Source organism: Diplotaxodon limnothrissa, linkage group LG8 (genome assembly GCF_057381915.1).
Source record: "Diplotaxodon limnothrissa isolate DT_005_m linkage group LG8, D_limnothrissa_male_GT1.1, whole genome shotgun sequence".
In the NCBI taxonomy this organism is placed as follows: domain Eukaryota; kingdom Metazoa; phylum Chordata; class Actinopteri; order Cichliformes; family Cichlidae; genus Diplotaxodon; species Diplotaxodon limnothrissa.
This window is the reverse complement of record NC_140603.1, coordinates 3264317-3290201: the sequence shown is the minus strand read 5'-3', so window position 1 is coordinate 3290201 and position 25885 is coordinate 3264317. Positions and strand designations below refer to the sequence as shown.

Here is a 25885-nt window from a genome sequence, read left to right as displayed (position 1 = left end):
ACCTTCCCTCTCTTTGTTACCATCCGACTACACTTCTCCAGTCCGAACGACATTCCAATGTCATTGCTGTATAGCCTGGTAGTGTGGATCAGTGAATCGATGTCTCGTTCACTCTTGGCATACAGCTTGATGTCATCCATGTACAGGAGGTGGCTGACAACTGCTCCGTTCCGTAGTCGGTATCCGTAGCCAGTCTTGTTAATGATCTCACTGAGGGGTTCAGGCCTATGCAGAACAGCAGTGGGGACAGAGCATCTCCTTGGTAGATCCCGCACTTGATGGTGACTTGTGCTATGGGTTTGGAGTTGGCCTCTAGTGTTGTACGCCACATCCCCATTGAGTTCCTGATGAAGGCTCTTAGGGTCCCATTGATCTTGTACAATTCTAGGCATTCCAGTATCCAGCTGTGGGGCATTGAGTCATAGGCCTTCTTGTAATCAATCCAGGCAGTGCACAGGTTGGTCAGTCTGGTCTTGCAGTCTCTGCTGACTGTTCTGTCTACCAGTAGCTGGTGTTTTGCGCCTCTGGTATTCTTGCCAATTCCTTTCTGTGTCCCACTCATGTCTTGACCCATGTGCCTGTTCATCTTAGCCGATATGATGCCTGACAGGAGCTTCCATGTAGTACTGAGGCAGGTTATTGGTCGGTAGTTGGAGGGGACCGGTCCCTTCTTGGGGTCCTTGGGGATCAGGACCGTCCGGCCTTCAGTTAGCCATTCCGGGTGTCTCTCGTTAACTAGCAGCTGGTTCATTTGTGCTGCCAGACGCTCGTGGAGTGCAGTCAGCTTCTTCAGCCAGTAGGCGTGAACCATGTCGGGCCCTGGTGCTGTCCAACTCTTCATACTGGAGACCCTTTCTTGGATATCTGCCACTGTGATGGTTACTGGACCCTGTTCAGGGAGGTCGCTGTGGTCTGCCCTCAGATCCTCTAGCCACTGAGCATTGCCGTTATGGGTTGCATCCTTCTCCCATATGCTCTTCCAGTATTGCTCCGTCTCCAGCCTTGGTGGTGCTGCTCTCTTATTGTTCCCTTGCCACTGAGAGTACACCTTTGCTGGTTCTGTGGAGAACAGCTGGTTTATTCTCCTGCCTTCTATCTCTCTGGTGTACCTCCTCAAGCGGCTGGCCAAGGCTGTGAGTCTTTGCTTGGCAGTTTCCAAGGCCTCAGGTATGGACAGCTTGCTGTATTTCTTAGGCACCTTATTTGTCGCACCTTTCTGCAACTCCGTTAGTTGGCTAACCTCCCTCCGTGCTACTTTGATCTTGCCCTCTAGCCTCCTTCTCCATGGAGGGTACTGCCCCTTGTCGCTGTTCAACTTGTAGCGAAGCATCTCACTGATCACTGCTGCCGTATTGTAGATCAGCTTGTTAGTGTCGGTAATCGTGGTTGTAGGTATTGCCCGTAGTGCTGCATTAACATCATCTAGCAGACCTTCTGAGGGTACTTCACGTAATCTTGGTAACCGGCTACGGGGGATCCAGGTTTCAAGCTTGGCTCATGATTCACAGTCAAATCCATTTTACAATATTCGTATTGCAACGAACATAAAAACATTTAATTATGCTTAAATAGATCCAGTTTAAAGTTTTATGGGTCTAATGTTTAGAAAAAGCACCACTGCACTGCATGGGTTCCCCTTCGAGGCCTTCCCCAAACCGCAGCTCAATTCATGTCTAAGCCATCCACCTTTATCTACTAAAACACTGTCAAACCTAAAGTGAGGACGTGGGCCCAGCGAGTGAATCAAAATCATCATCATAAAAAACAAATCAGTGGCTGATTGTATAAGGGTGTAAAATTAAGTTGAGTAATTTGTTCAGAAAAATATTTCCCAAAGTAAGGATGTATTAGGAAGATGTTTCACAGAGAGCTTAATATTTGTATCAGACAATCTCTGATGTATTTCAGTGATGCTCATTAAGCGTTTTATCTCAGTCACAACTATTTTCTTGCTTCTTACCTCCAGCTCAAAGTACCACTTCCCAGTATTAACACAGTATGTTTTTTCTGCTCTGAAAATGCGGAACCTCTCAGCCGACACGTTACTCAGGCCCGATTCAGCTGCTGGATGGCAGGGAGGCATGGGAGGAATGAGAGGTAAAAACAGGTGGACTTGGTGAGCATCTTAACAATGCAATGTCAAGGAAAAAATCTTACATCTTACATACTGTACTTCTGAATATTTAAGGTGTTTATTTTTCTCTCAAAAGTTATGGAAATGAAAAGAAAATACAATGAATGATGGTTTTTACTGAAGCAAACATGTTGTACCATGGTCTTGGTCAGGAGCTTCAAGATTGTATCCATATCCCAGGAGAGTCCTGACAGCCTCTCTCAGACTGTCTTTGTTGGACTTTTTGGTTCTCTCATCCAGAAGAGCGTAGGGGACCAGACGAGGGTTTCTACGGTTCTTTAGATCCTGACAAGAGACACAACAAGGTTACAAAATGGAAAAAACAACAACAAAAAACAAAGAATTAAAGAATTCATATAATAGAAGAAAGAATTAGCCTGTTAGAATTTACAGCTAAGAGGGGACACAGCAGCATTTCGTACCACTGGGGTGGCCTTGAACAGAAACAAACTGCAGTTCCTCTAACTGCCATTGAGGGTTCCTCCACAATTTTGTCAATACATAGCACTGTTTTCTTTTAGAAAGTAATGCTGACAAACACGTTCACGTTATTACTTCTAGGCTGTAATTCAGTATTATCAGGTTGTTCAAAAACTCCCTGAAAAGTCTTTATTTGATCTAAAATGCTGCAGCAATTCTAATGATAGGAACTAGAAAGAGAGAGCATGTTTCTCCCATACTGACTTCTCTTCATTGGCTCCCTTTTAAACGGAATGTCAAATTTAAAATCACTGTCATCAAATACAAGGTCTTGAACTATCAGGCCCCATCTTATCTGAAAGGCCTCGTAGTACTTTATCACTCAATAGAGCACTTCACTCTCACACTGCTGGCTTGCTAAGTAGGAACTTTTGGTTGCTAGGGTAGGAGATGATTTTATAGGAGAGGGTAAGCCCTCTCCTATAAAATCATCTTAGTTACACTGAAATAGGTCTAGACTGTGGGGGATTCCCATGATGCACAGAGTGCATCGGAGTGTGAATGTGTGTGAATGTTGGTTAGTTTGCACTTGAGTTTAGCAGTGCTTGTATATGAGCGGGTGTGAATGGGTGAATGAGGCATGTTGTATACAGCGCTTTGAGTACTCCATGAGAGTAGAAAAGCGCTGTATAAGAATCGGTCCAATCAGTCCATTCTTCACACCTCTTTTCACTACCTGTGTGTTTATATAGCACATTGCATGTAATCATTAGTTACTATTAAACTCTGGCTCTCGTCCACAGTATGTGCTTGTCCTGTCTTCCAGTCGTAACCCACAGCCCACGACTGCTGTGACTGGCTTGGGGGTGCAGATTGGTTCTGACACAGGTTTCTTCATGTTAAAAGGGAGTTTTTCCTTACAATATAAAACAACCTGATCATTGTTGTCTGAAATGAATTAAATTGATTTCAAATGTTTAAACATTGTGAGTACCTGTTGTATGCCATAGGTCCAGCCCTGGCGGATGCGATCTCTTGCCCAAACATTGTGTGCATTCTCAGCTAGCTTGTCCACCATAGCTTCCTGGGTGGAGGTCAATTTGATGTGACTCAGATCCAGAGGAGCAGGTTTATAACCACTGGATAACTCATAGCTGCACAGATAGAGGTGAAGTACTGCATTGTTATACAGAGATCCTAAATACCCAGAATGTGCTGATGTCTGAGACCAGTCCATTTTCATCCAGTTCAACATGCCAGTGGGGGTTTCTGTTGCTCTAGTCATAAACACTCACCAGCCCTCTGAATCAACTTACTTTGTGGCAAGGTGCTTGACGTGTTATATAATGCGTTTTTATTTGAGTTACTTTTGCCTTCCTATCAGCCTGAAGCAGTTTGACCATCCTTCTCCAACATCACCTGCCGCTCACTGGATATTTTCTCTTTTTTGGACCATTCTCTTTAAATCGTAGAGATGTTAATGTGGAATAATCTCAGTAGATCAGCAGTTTCCGACAGTCTCTCAGGCACCAACAACCATGCCACATTCAAAGTCACTTCACCGTCACCTTTCTGATTGGTGTAAACTAATCTTGGCCATATCTGCATCCCAGAATTCATGCAATTGGATAATTATATACAGTGGGGCAAAAAAGTATTTAGTCAGCCACCGATTGTGCAAGTTCCCCCACTTAAAATGATGACAGAGGTCAGTAATTTGCACCAGAGGTACACTTCAACTGTGAGAGACAGAATGTGAAAAAAAAATCCATGAATCCACATGGTAGGATTTGTAAAGAATTTATTCGTAAATCAGGGTGGAAAATAAGTATTTGGTCACCTCAAACAAGGAAAATCTCTGGCTCTCACAGACCTGTAACGTCTTCTGTAAGAAGCTTTTCTGTCCCCCACTCGTTACCTGTATGAATGGCACCTGTTTGAACTCATCATCTGTATAAAAGACACCTGTCCACAGCCTCAAACAGTCAGACTCCAAACTCCGCCATGGCCAAGACCAAAGAGCTTTCGAAGGACACCAGGAAAAGTATTGTAGACCTGCACCAGACTGGGAAGAGTGAATCTACAATAGGCAAGCAGCTTGGTGTGAAAAAATCAACTGTGGGAGCAATCATCAGAAAATGGAAGACATACAAGACCACTGATAATCTCCCACGATCTGGGGCTCCACACAAGATCTCATCCCGTGGGGTCAAAATGATCATGAGAACGGTGAGCAAAGATCCCAGAACCACACGGGGGGACCTGGTGAATGACCTGCAGAGAGCTGGGACCAAAGTAACAAAGGTCACCATCAGTAACACACTACAACGGCAGGGAATCAAATCCCGCAGTGCCAGACGTGTTCCGCTGCTGAAGCCAGTGCATGTCCAGGCCCGTCTGAAGTTTGCCAGAGAGCACATGGATGATACAGCAGAGGATTGGGAGAATGTCATGTGGTCAGATGAAACCAAAGTAGAACTTTTTGGTATAAACTCAACTCGTCGTGTTTGGAGGAAGAAGAATACTGAGTTGCATCCCAAGAACACCATACCTACTGTGAAGCATGGGGGTGGAAACATCATGCTATGGGGCTGTTTTTCTGCCAAGGGGACAGGACGACTGATCCGTGTTAAGGACAGAATGAATGGGGCCATGTATCGTGAGATTTTGAGCCAAAACCTCCTTCCATCAGTGAGAACTTTGAAGATGAAACGAGGCTGGGTCTTCCAACATGACAATGATCCAAAACACACCGCCCGGGCAACAAAGGAGTGGCTCCGTAAGAAGCATTTGAAAGTCCTGGAGTGGCCTAGCCAGTCTCCAGACCTCAACCCCATAGAAAATCTATGGCGGGAGTTGAAAGTCCGTGTTGCTCGGCGACAGCCCCAAAACATCACTGCTCTCGAGAAGATCTGCATGGAGGAATGGGCCAAAATAGCAGCTACTGTGTGTGCAAACCTGGTAAAGACCTATAGTAAACGTTTGACCTCTGTTATTGCCAACAAAGGTTATGTTACAAAGTATTGAGTTGTATTTTTGTTATTGACCAAATACTTATTTTCCACCCTGATTTACGAATAAATTCTTTACAAATCCTACCATGTGAATTCATGGATTTTTTTTTCACATTCTGTCTCTCACAGTTGAAGTGTACCTCTGGTGCAAATTACTGACCTCTGTCATCATTTTAGGTGGGGGAACTTGCACAATCGGTGGCTGACTAAATACTTTTTTGTCCCACTGTATATCTGTCTTAACAAGCCATTGAACACATTTAACTTCCAAAGTGACTGGTGAATGTGTATATTCTTCTGTACCCAGCTGTTATATATGGAACTGACATTTTGTTTTAATGGTTTAATGGTCTTACGTTGATGAAAGTTTCATGTTCTTGACTTTCTCTACAGCGTGTTCATCTGCTAGGCCAACATGGCAACCCAGAGCCAGGAGAGTTCTGTAATGGGCAATAACACAATCACAAAGAAAAGTGTGAATGGGATGTGCAGATGCTTGTTATGAATTTCAACAATAACTGATGCTCCTGCAACGTCCAAAGAAAACTTACTAATATATATGATGAAATTTCAAATTTCACTGCACTGATACATTACTTGAGAGTTTCCAGAGACATCTGTAGATTGTAGCTTCGTTCCTGTTCAGGAAGCTTGGAGAACTCCACCAGACATGGGTGCTGCCGCTTATTATCATCCCGCACCTCAAGCACACATGCAAAGAAAAAAGAAAAGTTTAGGGCAGCCAGGACACTAATAGTAACCAAGCTGTAGCTAAATACATAACATATCTGATGTCATGTATTTTTATAGCGAAAATATTCATCGGTTCATTCTGACAATATTCAAATAAAGAAAAGGATCAACAGTATTTCATTGAAGGCTCTGGAGCAACAAGAGCTGAACCAACAGACTGAAGAACAGTGTCTTCCTGGACGCTAAAAGTGACCGGCTAAAAAGCTTAGTGACCGGCAGCCTCTGTTACCTACAGTCACAGTTAACCTTTGCATTGTCCATGGTACACAACTTTATACACTTAGAAACTGACCTGCAATTTCTAAATCTTGTGATATATCTTCTATATCTTAATAATTCCACACTTGCTCTGGCCTCTTTATCCTTCAAGTTAGAGAGTCAGTATCTTTCTGCGCAGTATCTTTGCTATTCCTAGGACTGCACTATTCTGGTGCAGTCTCTCGTGTTCTAGTGTTTGTTCTCTCTGTTGGATGTCATTCCTGGGATCTGCTGGAGACACTTGCTCAGTTTGGGGTCACTGCACCAAGTGCTCCCATTAGCATGGGGGCCACTGGTAGGATTTCTCAATATCAGCCATTTCTTCTGTCTGCTGATGGCACATGCCGTGCAGGGGCCTGTTCTTTCACGAACGTGTTGCTTCAAAGGATAGCTGCAGATTTCTGTCAGGATCTGCAGATTATACAGTACATATAAAATGTTCACGTTTCTCCAACGTTGTCTTCCCAACAGTTTCACTGGATGGCCAGGAAGCGTTCGCGATGTCTTCTCTGGCGCTGATAATTGGCGTCTGTCTTGTGTCAGTGACGTAAAAGACGGATTTAATGCGACGTGACCATCAAGCAGCAGTCACTTTCTGAAACATCAGATATGTATCGGATTCAGCACCACATACGAAAGTGACCCAGATCGGATTGGAAAATATTGGATTTGTGCCGTTCACACTGTCACACCATGATTGGATAGATGGGTCGCATAGGGTCAGAAAAGTCGGATTTGAAGTGCTTTCGCCTGCAGTGTGAACGTAGTCTTAGTGTTGCAGTCTCACGGTGCTGAACTTGGGGTGAAACCCTCCAAGCATGGTAAGCAGCATCCTTCTCTTGATGTCAGTGGCTTCTATTGCTTCCTTTGGCCAACTTATATTCCAGCAGGGTAACTGATCAACTGTAGGGCATAGCTATTGATTGCCCGGATCTTGTTCTTCCTATTCAGCTCTCCTCAGGACTTGCCTTATCTTCTGCAGATATTTGGTGGTTCCAGCTTTCCTAGTGGCCTTTTGATTGTTCCCATTTGCATGTGGGATTCCAAGGTACTTGTACCTTTCCTCGATGTCTGCAGTTCTGTTCTCCACATCCCCATCGAATTTCTGATGAAGATGCTCAGGGTCCTGTTGATCTTGTACAGTTTTGGGCATTCCAGAATCCAGGTGTGAAGCACTAAGTCGTAGGCTTTCTGGTAGTGCACAGGTTAGTCTGGTCTTATAACCATAACCGGTGCTCTATCTGTCAGTAGCTGGTGGGGGGAGGGGATGATGACATCTCCCCCATGACCTGATGTCCTGGCTCTCCCTTGCTGTAGCATTTGTGTTGCACTCATCAATCTCTAGCTGTGATAGCAGTTGCTTCTTCTGTATGTTGGAACACTGAGCTACTGCTACAGGTGCTGAAGAATCTATCAGCCCCAAATCCTCTTTATGTAACCTGTTTAGCTGGGATTACATGCATAGCAGCAGTCCACCAGGTATTATGTACAGGTATTCGTTTTCATTTAATAATACTCACTGCACCATAGATCCAGCCTAATTCGATCTTGTTCATCACCCAGAGTTCATGGATGTTTTCTGCTAGTTTTTCTCTGATCCTTTCCAGGTGAGGTGGCAAAATAATCTGAACAAAAAACAAACAGCGTTTCAGTTACTGGTTATGGTTAAGGGAAAAAAAACTTTATTGAATGACTTCAAAAATAATTAAAAAGTGAACTTAAATCAAGTGTGTTATTGAGAAAAATGGAGCAAGACATTTCTGACCTGGCTGGTGTCTACAGGTATAGGGGTGAATGCTGCCTGGCTCAAAGTGACAGTCGGTCCCAGCAGGTCTCTGGTGGCAGTCTGATCCTGACTAGCCTCCAGTTTCAGTTTCTCCCTGGGCAACACTGCTTCATAGCAAGGGGCATAACCAGGAGGAGGGAGGAACTTAAACTCCCCATGACGCCCACCGAGGAGGAATCGCACCCTGCAGGTGAAACAGGAAAGTTTGTGAAAACCAGAAAACAGCCCAGTGGCAGCGCTCCTGGGACCGACATTTATGTGATAGATCTGGGACAAAAATTGCCTTAGGCATTCAAATTTGGGATGTCAGTGATGATGATGATGATGATGATGATGATATAAAAAGAAAGGTACCAAAAACATGTGAGTTAGTCAGCCTGCTACAGTTGTGCTATTTGTCTTCATATTGCTGACCAATTAATATACTGTTACATTTTCGGACAGTGACAGAGTTTTTGGTACTCTTGCCTCCGTACACACCATTGTGAGTTTTAAGTCAAGCGATCAAGATCCAATGAACCCTTTCACTAATACTGGTCACTATTGGACAGCTATTCAAAGGCTGTTTTCTTGTATTTGTGTCAGTGTGGATGGTATACTTGCACATAAACCACTACATTGGACACTGATGTGTCACTCCATACCTGCCACTCACTGGCCGTTTAATGTTACTGTAGATCAGGGGTCGGCAACCCTGGGCACACGTGATTTTTTTTTTTTTTAGTAACTATAAACAATGAAAGGTGGTGGATTGGCCAGGTGCTGGCAGATGTGTAAAAATAACTCAGTTGTTTGGTGGTGGCTATGGCGGAGCTTCCACAGAGGCCAGCAGGTGGATGAGGGAAAGGGGAGGCAGGAGGAGGAGAGACCCGAGGCGGCCGCCGGTCCGAGTGTCAGGTGAACTGAACTTCAGGTAAGAAGTTCTGACCTGCAGTCTATCTGGGTCAGATATAAACCAAGTTTAGGTGGAGTTTATTTTCGTTGTGCTGACTTTTTACAGTCAGTTACAATAACTCGTACTGCGTGCTAGCCAGCTTGACGGAGTTTCTATACAGCTGGGTGGTGCTATGATGTTACTGATAGTGAACTTTATTTTATTCATAGGGTTAGTTAGTAGAGTTGCAAACCGTCCCGTAAAAACTGAATTGTCTCGTATTCAGAAAAAATATTACGCGTTTCGTATTGAGGTGAAAAGGAGCACAGTTTGTCCCGGACTTCAGCTAGGATGGAAAAAGACACAAAGCTGGAGTTATTCTGTGTCTTTATGCTGTCAGCTGTCTCTTCTCCTCTCATTCTCTCCCCTCCCTCTCCTGTTTCTACTTCAATCATGAAACTGATCAATGATCAGCTGATCGGCTTTTCTGTCACAAGTCCCATCTCTCTTGTTTGTTTATCGCTCACTCTGATGCAAAATTTATAGAAATGTACAGAAATTATACATATACCAACAAGACAGTGTACATCACTGTCACAACAGCGTCTGTTTTCATACAAAGGCTTTATGGCTTTAATACCTGGTGGGTTGGTTTCGTCAAAATGCCCGGGCCCATTTTGTGTCCCAGTCCAGCCTTGGGCACGACACGCAGTGAAATAATCTGATAAGGTGCATTAAAAAATAAATGGCCAGCGGTGCACATCGCAAATTAGCTCGCATACACACATTAGTTGTGCTGCTTCTTAATGACAGTATCTTAGCTAACAACCCAACTACCAGATTCGACTTGTAATTGGCTAAAAATAACTTAGCCTACTGGTGAGAGGGACGTTGCTAGCTGGCAGTTTTTTCAAGCGATGTTGAAATTTCCACATTCCAACATTTCAAAAGCTTCAGGCAGCACAGCATCAGCACCACGGAAATACATTCAAAGACTGAATTTACAATGAGTTTTCGGGACTTTCAGGTGTATGGACCAATGTTTTCTTTTCTGATCAAACCAGAAAGCTTTAATGAGTAGTTGGATTTGTCTCGCATTAACTGGCTCGACACAGAGGACATCAAAATGCAGCTGATTGAACTGAAAAGCTTGACTCTGTGTAACTGTCTTCAGAACATTGCAGAGGCCTTATTGACAGTATTTGGCTCTACATATCTGTGTGAGCAGATTTTCTCTCACATGAAGATTGTCCTCAGGTAGCCTCTGAATGCTGGACACTCGGAGACCTGTGTCTCTGAGTGGGAGACCAGAGATCACATTAACATGTGTGTCTCTATATTAACAAACATGCCATATTGGCCCAGTTTATTATTTCGCATCATTGTTATGAGGAGACCATAAATAGCATTTGCATTTTCTGTTGTATTTGCTGTTATGAGTTCTTGTTATGGATAAAAAGTCTTTTTTTGTTTCAAAATAGCTGATAACTATTCGCTGATAGCTGCCAACATCTGCAAACAAATATAATTCTAGAAAGTGGTTCTATATAGTGTGTAACTGTTAATATGGAGCGTTATTAAATTTATTGCTAATGCAGTCATATGGCACACTGACTTCTGAGGAAATTTTAGATGGCACTCATCATCAGAAAGGTTGCCGACCCCTGCTATAGATGTATGACGTGTTTCATTGTAATGATTGTCATTTAACCCCTGCCATGCATGAATTATGACAACCTCAATCAGGATTTTTTCTTAAGTATTTTTTATTCATCTTTTAATGCCTAAAGATGAATTAAAATACTTAAGAAAAAATCCTGATTGAGGTTGTCATAATTCATGCATGGCAGGGTTAAAGTGCTGACATTGAGCCTTTCAGGGGTTTAACAAAAATAGGTTCATTGCATTGACTGACGAGGAATTTTATGCATAGCTCCCATTTTCGTGGGCGCAGAAGTATTTGGGCAAATTAACATCATTTGTTTTTAATACTTATATTAACATTCATTTGCTTTACTAGGTTGAGATAAAATGACTGACTTGGCCAGTAAAGAATATTCTATATGTGACGAGACATTAGTTTGTAGGTTTGAACCCCTATATATTGAAAATTCCAGCTAAAAGCTAAATACCAAATCTACAGGGTGGGCCATTTCTATGGATACAGCGTAATAACATGGTTGGTGATATTAAAGTCCTGTTTGTGGCACATTAGTATATGTGAGGGGGCAAACTCCTCAAGATGGGTGGTGACCATGGTGGCCATTTAGAAGTCGGCCATCTTGGATACAACTTTTGTTTTTTCAATAGGAAGAGGGCCATGTGACACATCAAACTTATTGGTAATGTCACAAGAAAAACAATGGTGTGCTTGGTTTCAGCGTAACTTTATAAATCCCAGTGATATCACATAATTGTTGTCCTAATATAACAACAACCCCACTGATAACTTTTGTAAGACACTCATCAGGCAGTTACTGTAATAGTCTCAGAAGTATGCTACGCTGTTTTTAGGACAACAATCACTCTACAAAATCAGGATGTGCATGTAAGTTGTGCTTATAGTCATTATACAGTTGCAAATCCATTTTAAAAGACAAAAATAAAGCAAGCTTCATGGAGAACAAAGACAATAACTCTGTTATCATGCTGTGTTGATGAGCTTCAGTGAAACACTGACTTGACCCCAGCAGAGAAGCTCGCCACTGGGAAGAAAAGGCCATCAGAGTTGAAGTTCTCAAACATGCCCTGAACTGGCTGGCCATTGATTCTGAAGGAGATACTGGGCACACTGAGGTCCAGGCAGCAGCTCACCACATCTTCTGATCGAAGGAGATGCTGATTGGGTGAGCTAACAGTCCGCGCAATGCAGCCTGCACAGGATACACAGAAGTGCAGCGAGAAACAGTTTAGTTTGATTCCAGTCTGAACTGTTTAAGTACAAAACGACATCAGAGTTTATACCAGGACATTTTTCCATTATGGTTTTTGCTTTTACTTTACAGAGTATTTCCTACGTTATTGTGATCCATGGATGTGATCCATCCATCCATGTTTTCTTTTTTTCTTTTTGGCCTTTTTCAGCAGAAAAAACATCTTGCAGGCACTTTGCATAACTGTCCAACAGTTAAAAAAAACATAGTTTCATACAAAGATCTTTTCCTTTTTTAAAATCTATTTCTGTGCATTTTAAAATAAATAAATAAATAAATAAATAAAAGGATCCATAACTCGAAAGTGTCCTAAAAATGGCGAACGTGGTTCAGGGGGTTGGGACCTTCCGGCTTGTAACCGGAAGGTTGTCGGTTCAATCCCCAGCTCTGTCTGTATTGGTCGTTGTGTCCTTGGGCAAGACACTTCACCTACTGCCTACTGGTGTTGGCCAGAGGGGCCGATGGCGCGATATGGCAGCCTCGCTTCTGTCAGTCTGCTCCAGGGCAGCTGTGGCTACAATGTAGCTGCCTCCACCAGTGTGTGAATGTGAGAGTGAATGAATAGTGGCATTGTAAAGCGCTTTGAGGCTCTTGAAAAGTGCTATATAAATCCATTATTATTATTAAAATGTACACCGTATTGGTGCTTTCTGATATGATGTTAAATTAATAGCTGAATTAACAGCTGTAAGCTGCTCAGTTCTTGAGGCAGCACAGCACTCTCACACCTAAAGATTGTGACCACTATAGTCCACATTCAGTAGTCTCACATTTCAATGGGAAAACATACTGGCAACTGCCAGTGCCACCCTTCAGTCTCCTGTTAGACACACCTATGGTATTAATTTCAAAATCTTGCTTATTCTTGAGATATCACATTCACAAGATTTTCAGAAAACATTAGTTGAGATCAGTGAGATTCTAGGAGGTCCTGCCATCCTCCAATTTGAAAATCCTAGGTGACTTCCATCACGAGTTATTGTATTCACAGTATTTTGACCTTTAGGTTGAGGTTACTGAGTAGATACAACTATGGTATTAATTTAAAGCTCCTACATTACATTACCTCCTACTACCTTCTAGGGCTGAGGGGTAAAAATGATTCTGCACAGACTTTCATTATCAGTGAGTTAGTAATCAAAATCACTCCATCTTTGTACACACACTGGACACACACAGCTCACCTGACCAAAGATGGAGTCCATCAAAGCCATAGGAATAGAGGTCATCACCCACCCCGTTGCCTCCCCACCCCTCTCCTCCACTGGGGTACGGTGCATAGCCATTGGTGTTGCCCCAACCCACCCTGAGGTGAGTGGCCTCTGCTGTGACAAATGGCAAAACCTGATCCACAATCAGCTCGTAGTACCACTTCCTGTACTGGGCAGAGCCCTCACTGACGCCCAAAAAGATGTTGGGTCGCATGCTGTTGGAGTGAATGAATGTCAGTGAGTAGGTAAATCCATTACTGACATGGGATTCCACAATCCGACCATTGCAAATGTTTGTATTTGTTTACCTGCTTATGTGGTTGATCAGGCGGGTCTGCAGTAATAAATCTCTTCCTGGCAGCAGGTTGTCACAGATCAGGTGCTGGTTAGAGCGCACTGCCACGCCGTGACACACACACAGTGAACACAGCACGTCTAGAACCTAAACGGTATTTATAAACAAGACGGATAAGATGTTATTGTCTCTACGATATAAAGAGGCACAAGTAAACAGGTAGTGACATCTATACTGAACTGCTGAAAAGGTCAGTGGTGGCTGGAGACACCACAGAGGGCTCAGAGCGTCCGTTCAGTCTGTATTTCTGACTGAAACCTACTACAATGAACACATGAGTATCAGGACTGTACCATGGAGCAGTGGGAAAAGGTGGCCTGGTTTTCTTTGACATCTGGTGACAACCCAGTGCATTTAGCTGTTACTCAAAGAAATGATGGGAAACACTGCAAGCTGGCACAGGCAGTGTGATGACACAAGAAACTTTTGGTCCTTAATGGTAACAGTATTCCCTGATGGCAATAACTTTTCCCATCAGGATAATGCTCCTTGATACTAAATGATTTCAACACAACAAAAGGTCCAGGGTGTGGATCTTCGGTGCGATACACTGCAACAAGTTAGATCCATGGAGGCCTTACAACAAAGTACTGAGTGAAAGGATCTGCTGCTAACATATTGAGTGTGTTAGCAGGATGTATGTTAAGTAAGAGCTTTTAATGAGCATAAGATGGACCTAAAAAAATATTAGATTGCTTGTTTTAAACACCATGTATAGATGTTCAGACTTTAATGTGATTGGTACTACATCCATGCTTCAGCATGAAAAAAGGGTGAAATAACAAGGCAGAGTCATAAAACCTATCTCGCCAGACGTAATAAGGAGAAGTCGTCCTGCAACAGAGGGTCTGACCTCACAGAGTCCTGTTTTCAACATCATGGAGTCAAATAAAGAAACAACACATACCGACAGAATCTAAATCAACAGAATAACCAAGGCAAGCTATCCAAAGAACAGCCTTTCTACCTATAAAAAATGATGCAAGTGTACCAGGGATAACTAGGCTTTAAAATATACTATCATCATCACCAGTTTGTGTTTGTGGGTAAGTAAGTGCCCGTACCTTGTGGTTCCGACCATGTTTGTCCAACAGAGATATGATAGACTTGATATGTTCCTCTTTGATTATGTTAAGTGCTTCAGGACTCTCCACCAGTACACAGTGAAGCACCTCCAATATACCTGTAATTGAAAAATAAGGTGCAGTGTGACGATAACTTGATTCAAAACCACAGTTCACAAAAAGCTAAGAGTCGGTTTTACTGTCAAAGTTTGGAGAACCGATAATGGCTGTACAGGTCCCAAAGCTAAGAGCAGAGGCAACTAGCTTACTCATCACTCAGCTCTACATCTTACTGTCGTTAGATATGTAAAATAATGATGTAAATTTTATCTGTCAAAGTGGAAATACTTCTAAACATACAGGACACCACTAAAAGATTGAATTACAAATGCAACTAGAGCAAATAGAGAAAATAAATAAAATGTTAAAAGTGCTTTTTAAATATTTCTTTTTTAAGTTATTTAAATATTGTTCGATTAATTTGCAACTGATTTCTGTACATTTTTATCGATGTATTGCCAGATCATAACAACAGAGTAGTTAATGCCTTTTTGTATTTTGTAATCGTCGATTCTGGTGTATTTCTCTCCGTCTTCACTTTCTTCCCTTTTGAATGTATGATTTGTTAAACCTGCTGGTTCATGTTGGACATCATCATCCTGTTTATAGTCTTTTCTCTTGCCTGCCCTTTGACTGTTTCCAGGTTCCTTCTACCTGTGGTTTGTTACAAGTCATCACAAAGCAGGTTACACTGTAAGGTAAAGACAGTGTCACAGGTAGACTCTAAATCATCAGAATGTGAGTACTAGGTAGACTACCCCATATGCTGGTCGTTGCCGTGGTTTCTCTGCTGTGTTTTTGTTGTTTTTCTTCAGCAGATTTTCACTGTTTTTGCTCTCTCTCCATCTGCTTCTCTATTTTTCTTTCCCTCTCCTTCTGTGAACTTTGTGCTCAACTTCTCTTTCTTTCCTCTTTTTCTTTTCCATCCCCCAGTTTTGTCCATTGTAATTGTAATAACTCAAAAATCCTAATAAAGTTCTAATAAAATATGACTACCAGGTAGACCATTATGGCAAGCGGTCCACTTGGGAAAGTAAATCTGTTGGGCATTTTGGTCTTCTCACGACAGTTCTGATTGGACAAGAACAAAAAAAAACCTGTAGTCACGCCTTACTTTTTGATAGGTCCATCCACTTGACGACTTACTTTCTCTGTTTAATTCAACCTCCTTAGAGATCCTTGATTTCATTGCTCAACTCACAACCAGGAGTCAAAAACATAAAACTAAGCCTTGGTTCAATAATGCCACCAGAGGACTCAGACACGTGTGTAGAAAAACTGACCGAACATGTGTCTTTTGATAACTTTGAATCTTTGTTAAATTATCAGAAGACTGTAAGAGCAGCAAAAAGAAGTGTTTCTCTAAGATCGTGGCTAACAACTGTCACAGACTCGTACTGTACTTACTGTGATTAACTCTGTTCTTAATTCTCCTACTGCTGCTCCTCTTATAGCATTGCAGGCAAGTCTTCAGCAATAGGATCACAGACTTCAGGTCTCATATTGTCCCTCCTGTTGCTGACTCATCTGTTTGAAAAGCCACTTTTATTCTCTGGCTTTTAAATCAGAATGAGTTCTGTACTCATTTCATTCTTACTTTCTTAAATTATGACATCTTTTCCTCTGTTGTTATCTTATTTGATTATTTTAGACGTACAGCACTTTGGTGAACAGCCGTTGTTTTAAATGTGCTAAATAAATAAATTCGACTCTGTCCTGTTCGTTTCCTATTATTTATTTATCTGTAAACGACACCAACATTTAACTGTAGTCGGTGTAATTCATCAGCATGTTTTTCCACCGTTCACTTGTGGGTTTACCTCAACCAACTCAGCAACACAGCAACAAACTCTGCTGACTCTTGTGTTCTTTGTTTATTAAATTCTGGATCCTTTTTATGTTTAAAGCAGCTTTATTGTGTTTTGGTGAGCAAAGCCTGAATCCAACTTACCCAGTTTCCACAGTGCACTGCGCTCATATAAACCTTCAGTTCATCCATGATCCGACTAAGAGAAAACCCCTCATTGCTCAGAATTTCAGTTGGTTCCCACTATCATCCCACTATCATATTGCTGATTCAGTAATATAAACTTGGAAGCTTAAGGCACAGTCATGTTTCTAACAGCTGAAAAGGTGGCTTCTTGTTAAATTAGCTGAAACCTTTTACGAGGTGATTAAATTGACTTGTCATCTGATGTCAACTGCTTTTTCTACGTAACATCCATTTGTATGTAACCAAGGCATTTCTGAGAATGTGTACTTTGACTTCAGCACCTCTTTTACATAACCATAAAATATATTATACCATGTAAAAGACAAGCTAACCTACCAGAGCAAGCCTCCAGTCGCTCCAGTCTGCTAATGAGCCAGTCCAGTGAACCAGAGAACTGGGCACAGTTCTTCCTGTTCCCTCTGATGAGTGCAGCTAGAAAGATGAAAATAAGTTGAGAGAAGTGACATGATATCAAGAGGTGTAACAACAGTAACATAGAAAACTCTTACTGAGCCCACATGTCACCTGTCTCTGTCCTCTGATCCCTTTCTGAATGAATCTCTGAGCATTTGTCATCTCTTAAAATAACCTGATTGTCTTCAGGTCTAATATGTAGTTTTAGGTGAGTGGAATTACAATTTGAGTTATTGCATCTTTTCTGTGCTTCTGTCTGTGCGCTTGTTTACCCAGTAGCTGGTAGAGGGAGTTGAGAATGGCGCTCCAGGCCTCTCCAGCCTCCTTTCCAACTGCCTCCGCAAAATGAGCTGCACTACTGTAGACATGAAGCCGATCAATGCACTCCAAGACCAGGCTGATCATCCCCTAGAAATATGAAAACTGTTGTTTTTACTTTATTCACCTGAAATGAGCTCTACAAAACAGAGTGTAGTCACAGAAAAGTTAGGAAATAAAAGCAAATTGAATGCCGTCAAATCATTCTATGGATTTGGATATAGATAATGTGACCAAGCTAATATCTGAGTTGAAAAACACAGACGTGCCAAAAAAACTGCATTTCCTCTAATGGCCACTGGAAGCTCGAAGTGTGTCAATTTCTCTCCAAGTAAACAGGAGCAAAACGCATGTTTACAAGTTAGTAGAGAAATGGTTTGGGCCACTGTGAATATTTTCAGCCACTATGGACACAATGTGAAAGCAAACATGATATAATTGGCAGTTCTTTGAGCAACAGTTTCACAGACATGGATTGTGTCATTAAAAGAAAACAATTCGTGTATACAGTAAAGTAATTGATTCATCTTTTCTTTTTCTTCTTAAAATAACATTTTAGACATTAAATATTCCAACATGTTCCATCATTAGAAATAAACCACTACAAAATTCACTGGGGGTGGATGTACTGTATGTATGTACTGAGGCAGAATATATAAATATATTAGACTAAATCTTTAAAATTGGAAGCAAAAACTGTTAAAAATGATCTGAAGTTAGTTTGTAAACACACATATGTCCAAGTGCACCCTACCTCTTCCTGAAAGAGGTTCTGACGGTTCTTCAGAGCTCGCAGTCGGTTCTGTTTGTCTTCATGTTCTAGGTGATCTCCAGGCGGTTGGAAATAACCTATTAGATCCTGGAGGCTCAGGCTAACTGAGTCTATTGGCAGATCCAAAGTAAAGCTCCTTCCTTTCTTTCTTAGTATGTCCAGACCCCTGGGAAATACAGAATGGAGGATGTCAGTCATGCTATAAACTAGAGAAGCGGAAAATGTCACCTTGTGTTACGCAAGTTTAGCATGTTCTGCTGCAAGAGTGTGAATGTAGATGCAAATGAGAAAGAAACTAAAATGTGCCGATCCCTCTCCTCAGCCTAATCACTGATTTGATGTTTCTCTTGTGTTGAAGTCATAAACACAGAAAGACAGAAAGATTGTCTGAAGGATTCCTTCATTTTTTGCATCCTTGTCTTCTAGATGACCCCAGAAATTAACCTGCAATTTTAAAGATTATCTCAATTCCCAAAATGAAAAGAGAGGAAGACTTGGAAGAAGAGTCGTTCACAAGGATCCAGAAGTCAGACCTTTATTGATTTGGATGAAAATGGAATGAAGCATGTTAATACAGGTGGGTTTTTCTCAGTGTGACGATATGTCTGTGGATTACAGCTGACAAACAATAAAGAAAAAATGTTTAAATATGGTTTTGGCCATCGTGACATCAACTAGTTGGCAAAGTCCCGTTGTGGAGCTTTACACTGAGCATATTCACCGTGTTAGCTTTTTGAAACAGACATCAAAGCATGACCAAGTGACATGTCTGACTGAAACCTCACACACGAGAGACTGAGGGGTTGGAAAAGAAATCTCTCAGCTGTCTAATCAGATTAGTAATCCTATGGGGTTGCAGAGTCTGTGTTAAGGCTGTTTCGGGGTTAGTTGACCGTGACAAGCTTGTCAGTGTGAGCTGATCATTCGTTAACACGTCCTTTGTGCTGTGTTTTTCTTTGATGTAGTACAGCTCAAACTCATTTTCTGGAATTATTGTTTAACCCTCTCAGGCTCAAATTAAACTTTTTGTTGCTAATGCACAACCAAGTCCTGCAGTCGTACTTCTGAGTAAAAAAAAAAACAAAAAAAACAAAAAAAATATGTATGTGGGGTAATCGGGTTGTTAGTTTTTAACTGTTGCAAATCGGCAACGCCTGCCTTGAGAGGGTTAAGATGTAGGGCATCAATTGAAATGTCTTATAAGTAGACCTGATATTGTAAAAATACACATTCAGCATATAATAGCCCCATAAAGTATAAAACAAATTGCATTAAATGACAACACTGTTACAGAGGGGTGGAGAGGGGTTTGGAGACTCTGTAGAATCCAGCTCGGCTTGTTGTTTTCACGTACAAAAAGAAGAAGAGCAACAGATCGTCCAAGTCTCACAGAAACCTGATCTCAACAACATGACTGACAGTAATCCACAGGTGAACATTCTCCTCGATAGCTGTGGTCCCAGATGGTATTATAGTAACTGGTGGGTCCATAACAGCCAGGAACAACATTCTACTTAACTGATGTAGGGCTGAACTTCTACTTGTACCAAGATTCTATTCAAATGTCTACTGACTACGTTGAATGAACATGTGACAAAGCATTTGTCTATGCGTCCAATGTGTAGGTTCTTAACATACTTATCATCTTGGCAGTTCCCCTCAGCACTTCAGCCTTACTTTCCCAGTCATTTGGTAACTCTTCCCTATCACCCAGAACCTATTTCAACTTCTCCCTGCACTCGTTGCAATATTCTTCCTTCTCCAGCATCCTGTGGCTTTTTCTTCTTGATTTCCAGAGTGGAGTCAAATCCCACAGTCCCTGTAGTCTCCAATCCCTTAACCCACTGAATGCATGATTCCAGTTTACACTCCGAATTCTGAATCTTATACCATTGTTACAAAGATGATGGTCAGTTGTCTAAAATATACTGGACACTCTCCAAAATAGATGAATCAATATGCCCTCCTATTGCAAAATGGGAGGCAGATTTATCAGTCAGCTTAGACCAAAGTCTCTGGTCTCAGATATGTTTAAAAGATTTTAAATAGATTAGAAATAACATGAAATGACATCCCAATGTCTACAATTAATACAATACAAAATACAACATAGAGTGCTCTATACAGGTTAATGAATCAAGGTTTTTACCATCTTTTGCTGGTGGCCTCTGCTCTTGAGGAGTCCACTCTGCAGGTGGAGAAGATGTAGCAGAGGTGGAGGATGAACTCAGCCTCAGTGTCTATTGTCCTATGCAGTGTATGACTGAATGTTGGGGTGGGTGTGGTTGGGCCTGGGGCCCCTGCCCTTGGTAGATCCCCCCCCCCTCCCCATCCCCAGTTGCCTCCCTCCTTCCTTGGATCCTCCATTGAGGCACAGGTGTGTTACTGAGGTGTAGGGGAGACATTCCTCCTCTGTCCCCTCCTGGCCACCTGCGCCTCAGTTTTATTCCACAACTTAGACATTTGTATTACTTACACTCTCATTACACATTCATATTGGGCCTCGGGGGTTTGGCACACTGAAGGGCGTCCAGAGGACGGTCTGTTTATTCAGCCTCACCTCTGGTGCTGGTGCCCACCTCTCATTTTTAAATATATGTAGACAATATGTGTTCTAGGGAGGGGCCGTGCTGACACCAAGTGTTGTCTGGCAGAAGGTTTTTGGCACCATGCTACTCGCCTGCTTAAAATGCATTTTAGAACAGCATGCATCAACACCACATATGGGTGGGCGGAGTGAGGCATGGGGTCTTAGTGTACCACGTTCATTTTTGTGTGTCTCCATGTTGGGTGAGTGCGTGAGTCTTTGTATATGTGTGCATGACGGTGGAAACACATATTAGTGTCTGTGTCTCATTCTCTTGGAACATATCAAGCCCCCCCAGGTGTGGGCCCGTTTCTTTTAATTTTACTTAATTACAAAAGAGTTGTAAAAGAAAAATAAAATACATTTTACATTTACTTAGGCTCTATTTACATTTTATGAAACAGGTAAATGTATTACACCAAAATAAATCAGGGAGGAACAAATAAGTTAATACAACTTTATATTGATTGTTTTGTGTATCTTAAATCAACTTTCAGTGCAGTTGTTCTGTCAGGTATACTAAGACAAGTGAAAATTTGCAAAATAAAATTCTATGCCCAAAAAAGTAAATCACAAATTTCTACTTCTTTGTTAATAAAATGCAATATGAATAATTTCTTCAGTTCTCGCTCTGGATATAATTTTCTTTACACTGGTCCAATATTGCATAGAGAAAATCAACAGTTACATACAAGGTACTGTCGAGAGAGGTGGGATTGAAAAGGATTGAAGTGGACCTGGCTTATCTCTCATCTGAGAGAGTGTAAAAAGACTTAACATCTAGACTTTTATCTTAAAAGTGATACAGAGCTGTATTATAAACCGACCTGACTTCAGATATGCGGAAGAAAATGGCTGGATGATATATTATTCTGTTATTTTAGATTTTAACTTTTATCGAAGCGGTCGTCATAAGTTGTCAAACAGCACAATGCACCGCACTTTTCAGTTGCAATTTATTAGGTTTTCAGATGTTAATTCATCATTTTAGTAACACAATAACATGAACGTAGTAACATGTTTTCATATCATATTTAACACCGGTTTATTTTAAAGTGTTTTTTTTTCTTCATTGATAATGCACAATGTGACATTAAAGCAGCACAATTTAACATTAAAGAATATGAAGAATATGATAAATGGTTTAAGCTGCCTGTTATTGGTTTTTAACATTTTCCATTAAATGAACATCCTTTTTACTTTATCTTTTTTTTTAATCGATAGAAAAATCAGATGTTTTTTACAATAGCTTCTCTTAAAGTTCTGGTGATCATTTTCAGAGCCGTTCATGGTCAGATACATCACTATATTAGTAAATTTCTTCATTCATAGGTAACTGCCATGTCTCTGAGATCAGCTGATCACTTGTTGTTGGCTGTTTGTCTAAGTTACAGAGAAGAGGAGACTGTGCTTTTGGAGTTGTAGACACCCGGGACACCAGGTTTCAAAACTTGCTTCCATTGGACTCACGATCTATGGAAAGTGTTGAAAGCTTCTAAAAGAAGCAAGTGGAATTGTGTAGGATTGGCTTTATTTAGTTTTATGAATTTAAACTGTTTTAATTCTTGCATTTTACTTTGTATTGTAAAGCACTTTATGACTTTTGTCCTGTATAAATACAAATGTTGGTTATCAAACATTAGGTCTCTCTCTTCTAAAACCCTGTTAATAAATAACATTGATTTATTCCGCCTTACAAAAAGTTTGTTACTGCAGGATGATTTTGTCAGCTTAAGTGAATCAACACCAGGAGGGGGAGTAGCAGCAATCATCAACTCCAGCTTATTAATCAACCACAGAACAACAGAGTTATAATTAGGGATGGATATTGATAAGATTTTCACGATTCCGATTCCATTTTCGATTCTGTTTAACGATTAGATTCTTTATCGATTCTCTTAGCGATTCTTTTTTAAAAAGGTCGAATAGCTTAGAACTTTGTTTTATATCTTCTCTTTGAACAAGATAGAAATTTAGGAGTAACATTGTCATGGTCCGCGGCCCGCCGTCCGAGGAGCTGATGGGATGCCCACGCCCACCCCCACGTATGCTGCTATTTCCCCGCGCCCCAATAATTCTTTTCCTTTTTCTGTTGCAGCCTCCCACAGTCCCGTTTTCGGCGTTCCTGCGCGACTCATCTCCCGGTCCCTTGGTTTCTCTAGTTTCACGCGTGTTTTCCTTCTACCCTCCCGGGACACCTTCAGTTAAAATGAAGTTTATTTTCTCGTACTCCTGTGTGTGTTGGCTCTGCTTCTGGGTCCAGCTTGTGCGCTGAACTTCGGTTCATGACAAACATGGCCTTACAAACCCAGCAGTGAGATCTTAAGAGATCCACAGCCTACGGCTCTTCAATGGGGTGTCACAGGGTCCCCAGGAAAAAAAATTGCAAATGTAAAATAATAAAATAAATATTCTTCTGTAGCAATAACAAAGTATAACATAAATTATTCTGTAGCAATTACACAAGAATATCCAGTAATGTCCCTGCCTACAATTAAACACATTCACTTACCAAAAATCGGGGGGATCTGCTGTGGCAAATGGTGCAAGCCTTTTACCACAAACTTAATCACTGCTCGGTGACATTCGTCTATCCTGGCCTGAAAGGAGTAGTGATGGTAAATTTGATTCTTTTTACTGAATCGAGTTTTAATGAGTCACTCACCAAAGTGAATCGGATTTTTGGGTCATTTGATTCACTGAGTCAGTTGACCAGAGAGTTCAAAAAATTTACATTTTCACTCAAACTTAATTTGTTTCTCTTTTCATGTAAATCCCCCTGCTAAGATGAATGATTCTAAAAGAAAACAACTATTTTATAGAGCAAAAAAGAGCAAAAACATTTCTAAAATTAAGAAATTTCCTATCAAAATTGCTTAATAAACATTTATTTTGTTTATTTTTATTTTATTAGTATTTTCCTTAAATGTGTCAAATATATATTTTCTCATCTAAATGTCCACTGAGTTGCCAACCAAGAAGAAGAAGGAGCTGTGAGCCAGGAGGGAGGGGGTGAGTGAGTGAGTGAGGGATTTGTTCGCTCTATGATTCAGCACAGGAGGGAGGGGGTTAGTTAATCCTGAGTGATTCGCTTACGCTGACGATTCAGCAGAGGAGGGAGGGGGTTAGTGAGTCCTGAGTGATTCGCTTAGGCTTACGATTCAGCACAGGAGGGAGGGGGTTAGTGAGTGAGTGAGTGATTCGTTCGCTCTATGATTCAGCACAGAAGGGAGGGGGTGAGTAGCTCAAATGTGCTGTTAGCATGTTAGCAGAGCGATGCTACTGTGAACCGAGGAGCTATTGTCTTGATGTGAACTTCTTCTTCAGAGCAAAAATGTTTTTGTTACGATACTGGATGTTGTGTTTTTCTCCACAATTTTAATTATAAGCTAGATACATTGCTGCTAACAGCAACAGGGATGAGTCAGTGAGTCAGTTGGGCTTGTGAATCATGATTCATGAGTCAGTAAAGTGATTCTCGAGTATTGAACGATTCGTTCATGATTCGCGCATCACTAGAAAGGAGATGCTACCGGTAGACTGCAGCGAGAACTGCCAGTCTGAGCCAGCCAGACTCTGTCTCTCTCATCATGGTCACCTAAACGCACAGTAATGGCAGGTTTTGTAATAAGGCAGATCGCGCTAACATAATATGCACTGTTAGTTGATTATTTACCTGCCGCATTAACGGGAGAGGACGTGCAAACGTTACCGCTGCTGCTGGGTTGAGATTCACGAGTCCGGAGCGGAATTAAAAACATGACATTCAAGGTTATCACGTGTTTTGTGAGCAAATGCTTTCACATATTCGTAGTGTTTCCTCCCTTAAATGAAATATCTACTTTGCAAGTATTGCAAGTTGCCCTGTTGTCATCCATTCTCGTAAAGTATAATCAAACTTTTGAGCGTTTGAGCCGCCGTGTTTCCTGCCAGGTAAATGACACTCCGCAACGTGATGACGTCAGGGTATCGTTTGCAAAAATGGCAAACAATTCCAAGGGATTGAAACAGTGGGAACCGGTTCTCAACAAGAACCAGTTTTCGATACCCATCCCTAGTTATAATTCAAAAAGTTGAAAGCCTGAAATGAAAAAACTGTTCTGTTTGTTGTATCTGAATACTATGGATTCTCTGTAAAAGAAAGCCTCAAATCAGAAGTACTTGACTCCCTGGTATAATTCTCAAACACGCACCTTAAAGCAAATAACTCTTAACCTTAACTATTAATGACTTCATCCATTATTTAGACTCTTTTTCTCCAAATGATCTTTTTGAGTTAACTTAAACAATTACTTCTTGTCTTTTAGACCCCATTCCTACAAGCCTCCTTTAAAAAGTCCTCCCACTTAATGCTTCAATCTTAAATATGATCAACCTATCTCTATTCATGGACTATGCACCACAAGCCAAATGATCTTCTTGTGACAGTGAACTCATCTCTGTGCTTGTCCCTCTAGGCCTCAGTGCAGGGTTCAACACTGTCGACGATAATAATTTACTGTGATTTGAGCATGCTGTAAGTATTAAAGGTACTCCGCTGCAGTGATTCGAATCATATCTATCTAATAGACTACAATTTGTTCATGGATATGGGGAGTCTTAATTACTTCCACAGAGCTAGCTTGATCTATCCATGACACCAGTAAACATGCACCAATTACTTAAAATGTCCTGAAGACATAAAGACTTGGATGACCTCTAATTTTCTGCTTCTGAATCCAGATAAAACTTATGTTATTGTACTTGGGCCTAACAATCTAAGACACATGGTGTAACCAGATGGTAGTCACCACAGTAACCGAACCTTTTTCATTCAACTTGTAACTCACCAGTTTCAGAGGAAAGTTGTTTCTTAATCCACTTAACACTGTCCTATAAATCACTTAAGAATAAAAAAGGCATCAAACTCAAAAAATGACCCAGTATTATTTCTGTACAT

At 41.2% G+C, this 25885-nt stretch overlaps 1 protein-coding gene across 1 annotated transcript in view; it reads right to left on the bottom strand.

The window, feature by feature from the left end:
• Nucleotides 1-25885, bottom strand: part of ryr2a (ryanodine receptor 2a (cardiac)) — a 282131-nt gene that overhangs the window by 180110 nt on the left and 76136 nt on the right. The window contains exons 13-26 of the mRNA XM_085361763.1: nt 18342-18525; nt 17542-17677; nt 17192-17287; nt 14803-14921; nt 13692-13825; nt 13357-13598; nt 11920-12112; nt 8345-8549; nt 8100-8204; nt 6166-6269; nt 5925-6008; nt 3549-3708; nt 2272-2419; nt 1961-2064 (exon numbers count right to left, since the gene is read on the bottom strand). Coding sequence (XP_085217889.1) covers nt 1961-2064; nt 2272-2419; nt 3549-3708; nt 5925-6008; nt 6166-6269; nt 8100-8204; nt 8345-8549; nt 11920-12112; nt 13357-13598; nt 13692-13825; nt 14803-14921; nt 17192-17287; nt 17542-17677; nt 18342-18525 — 2014 coding nt within the window. The remainder of the gene's footprint in view (nt 1-1960; nt 2065-2271; nt 2420-3548; nt 3709-5924; nt 6009-6165; nt 6270-8099; nt 8205-8344; nt 8550-11919; nt 12113-13356; nt 13599-13691; nt 13826-14802; nt 14922-17191; nt 17288-17541; nt 17678-18341; nt 18526-25885) is intronic.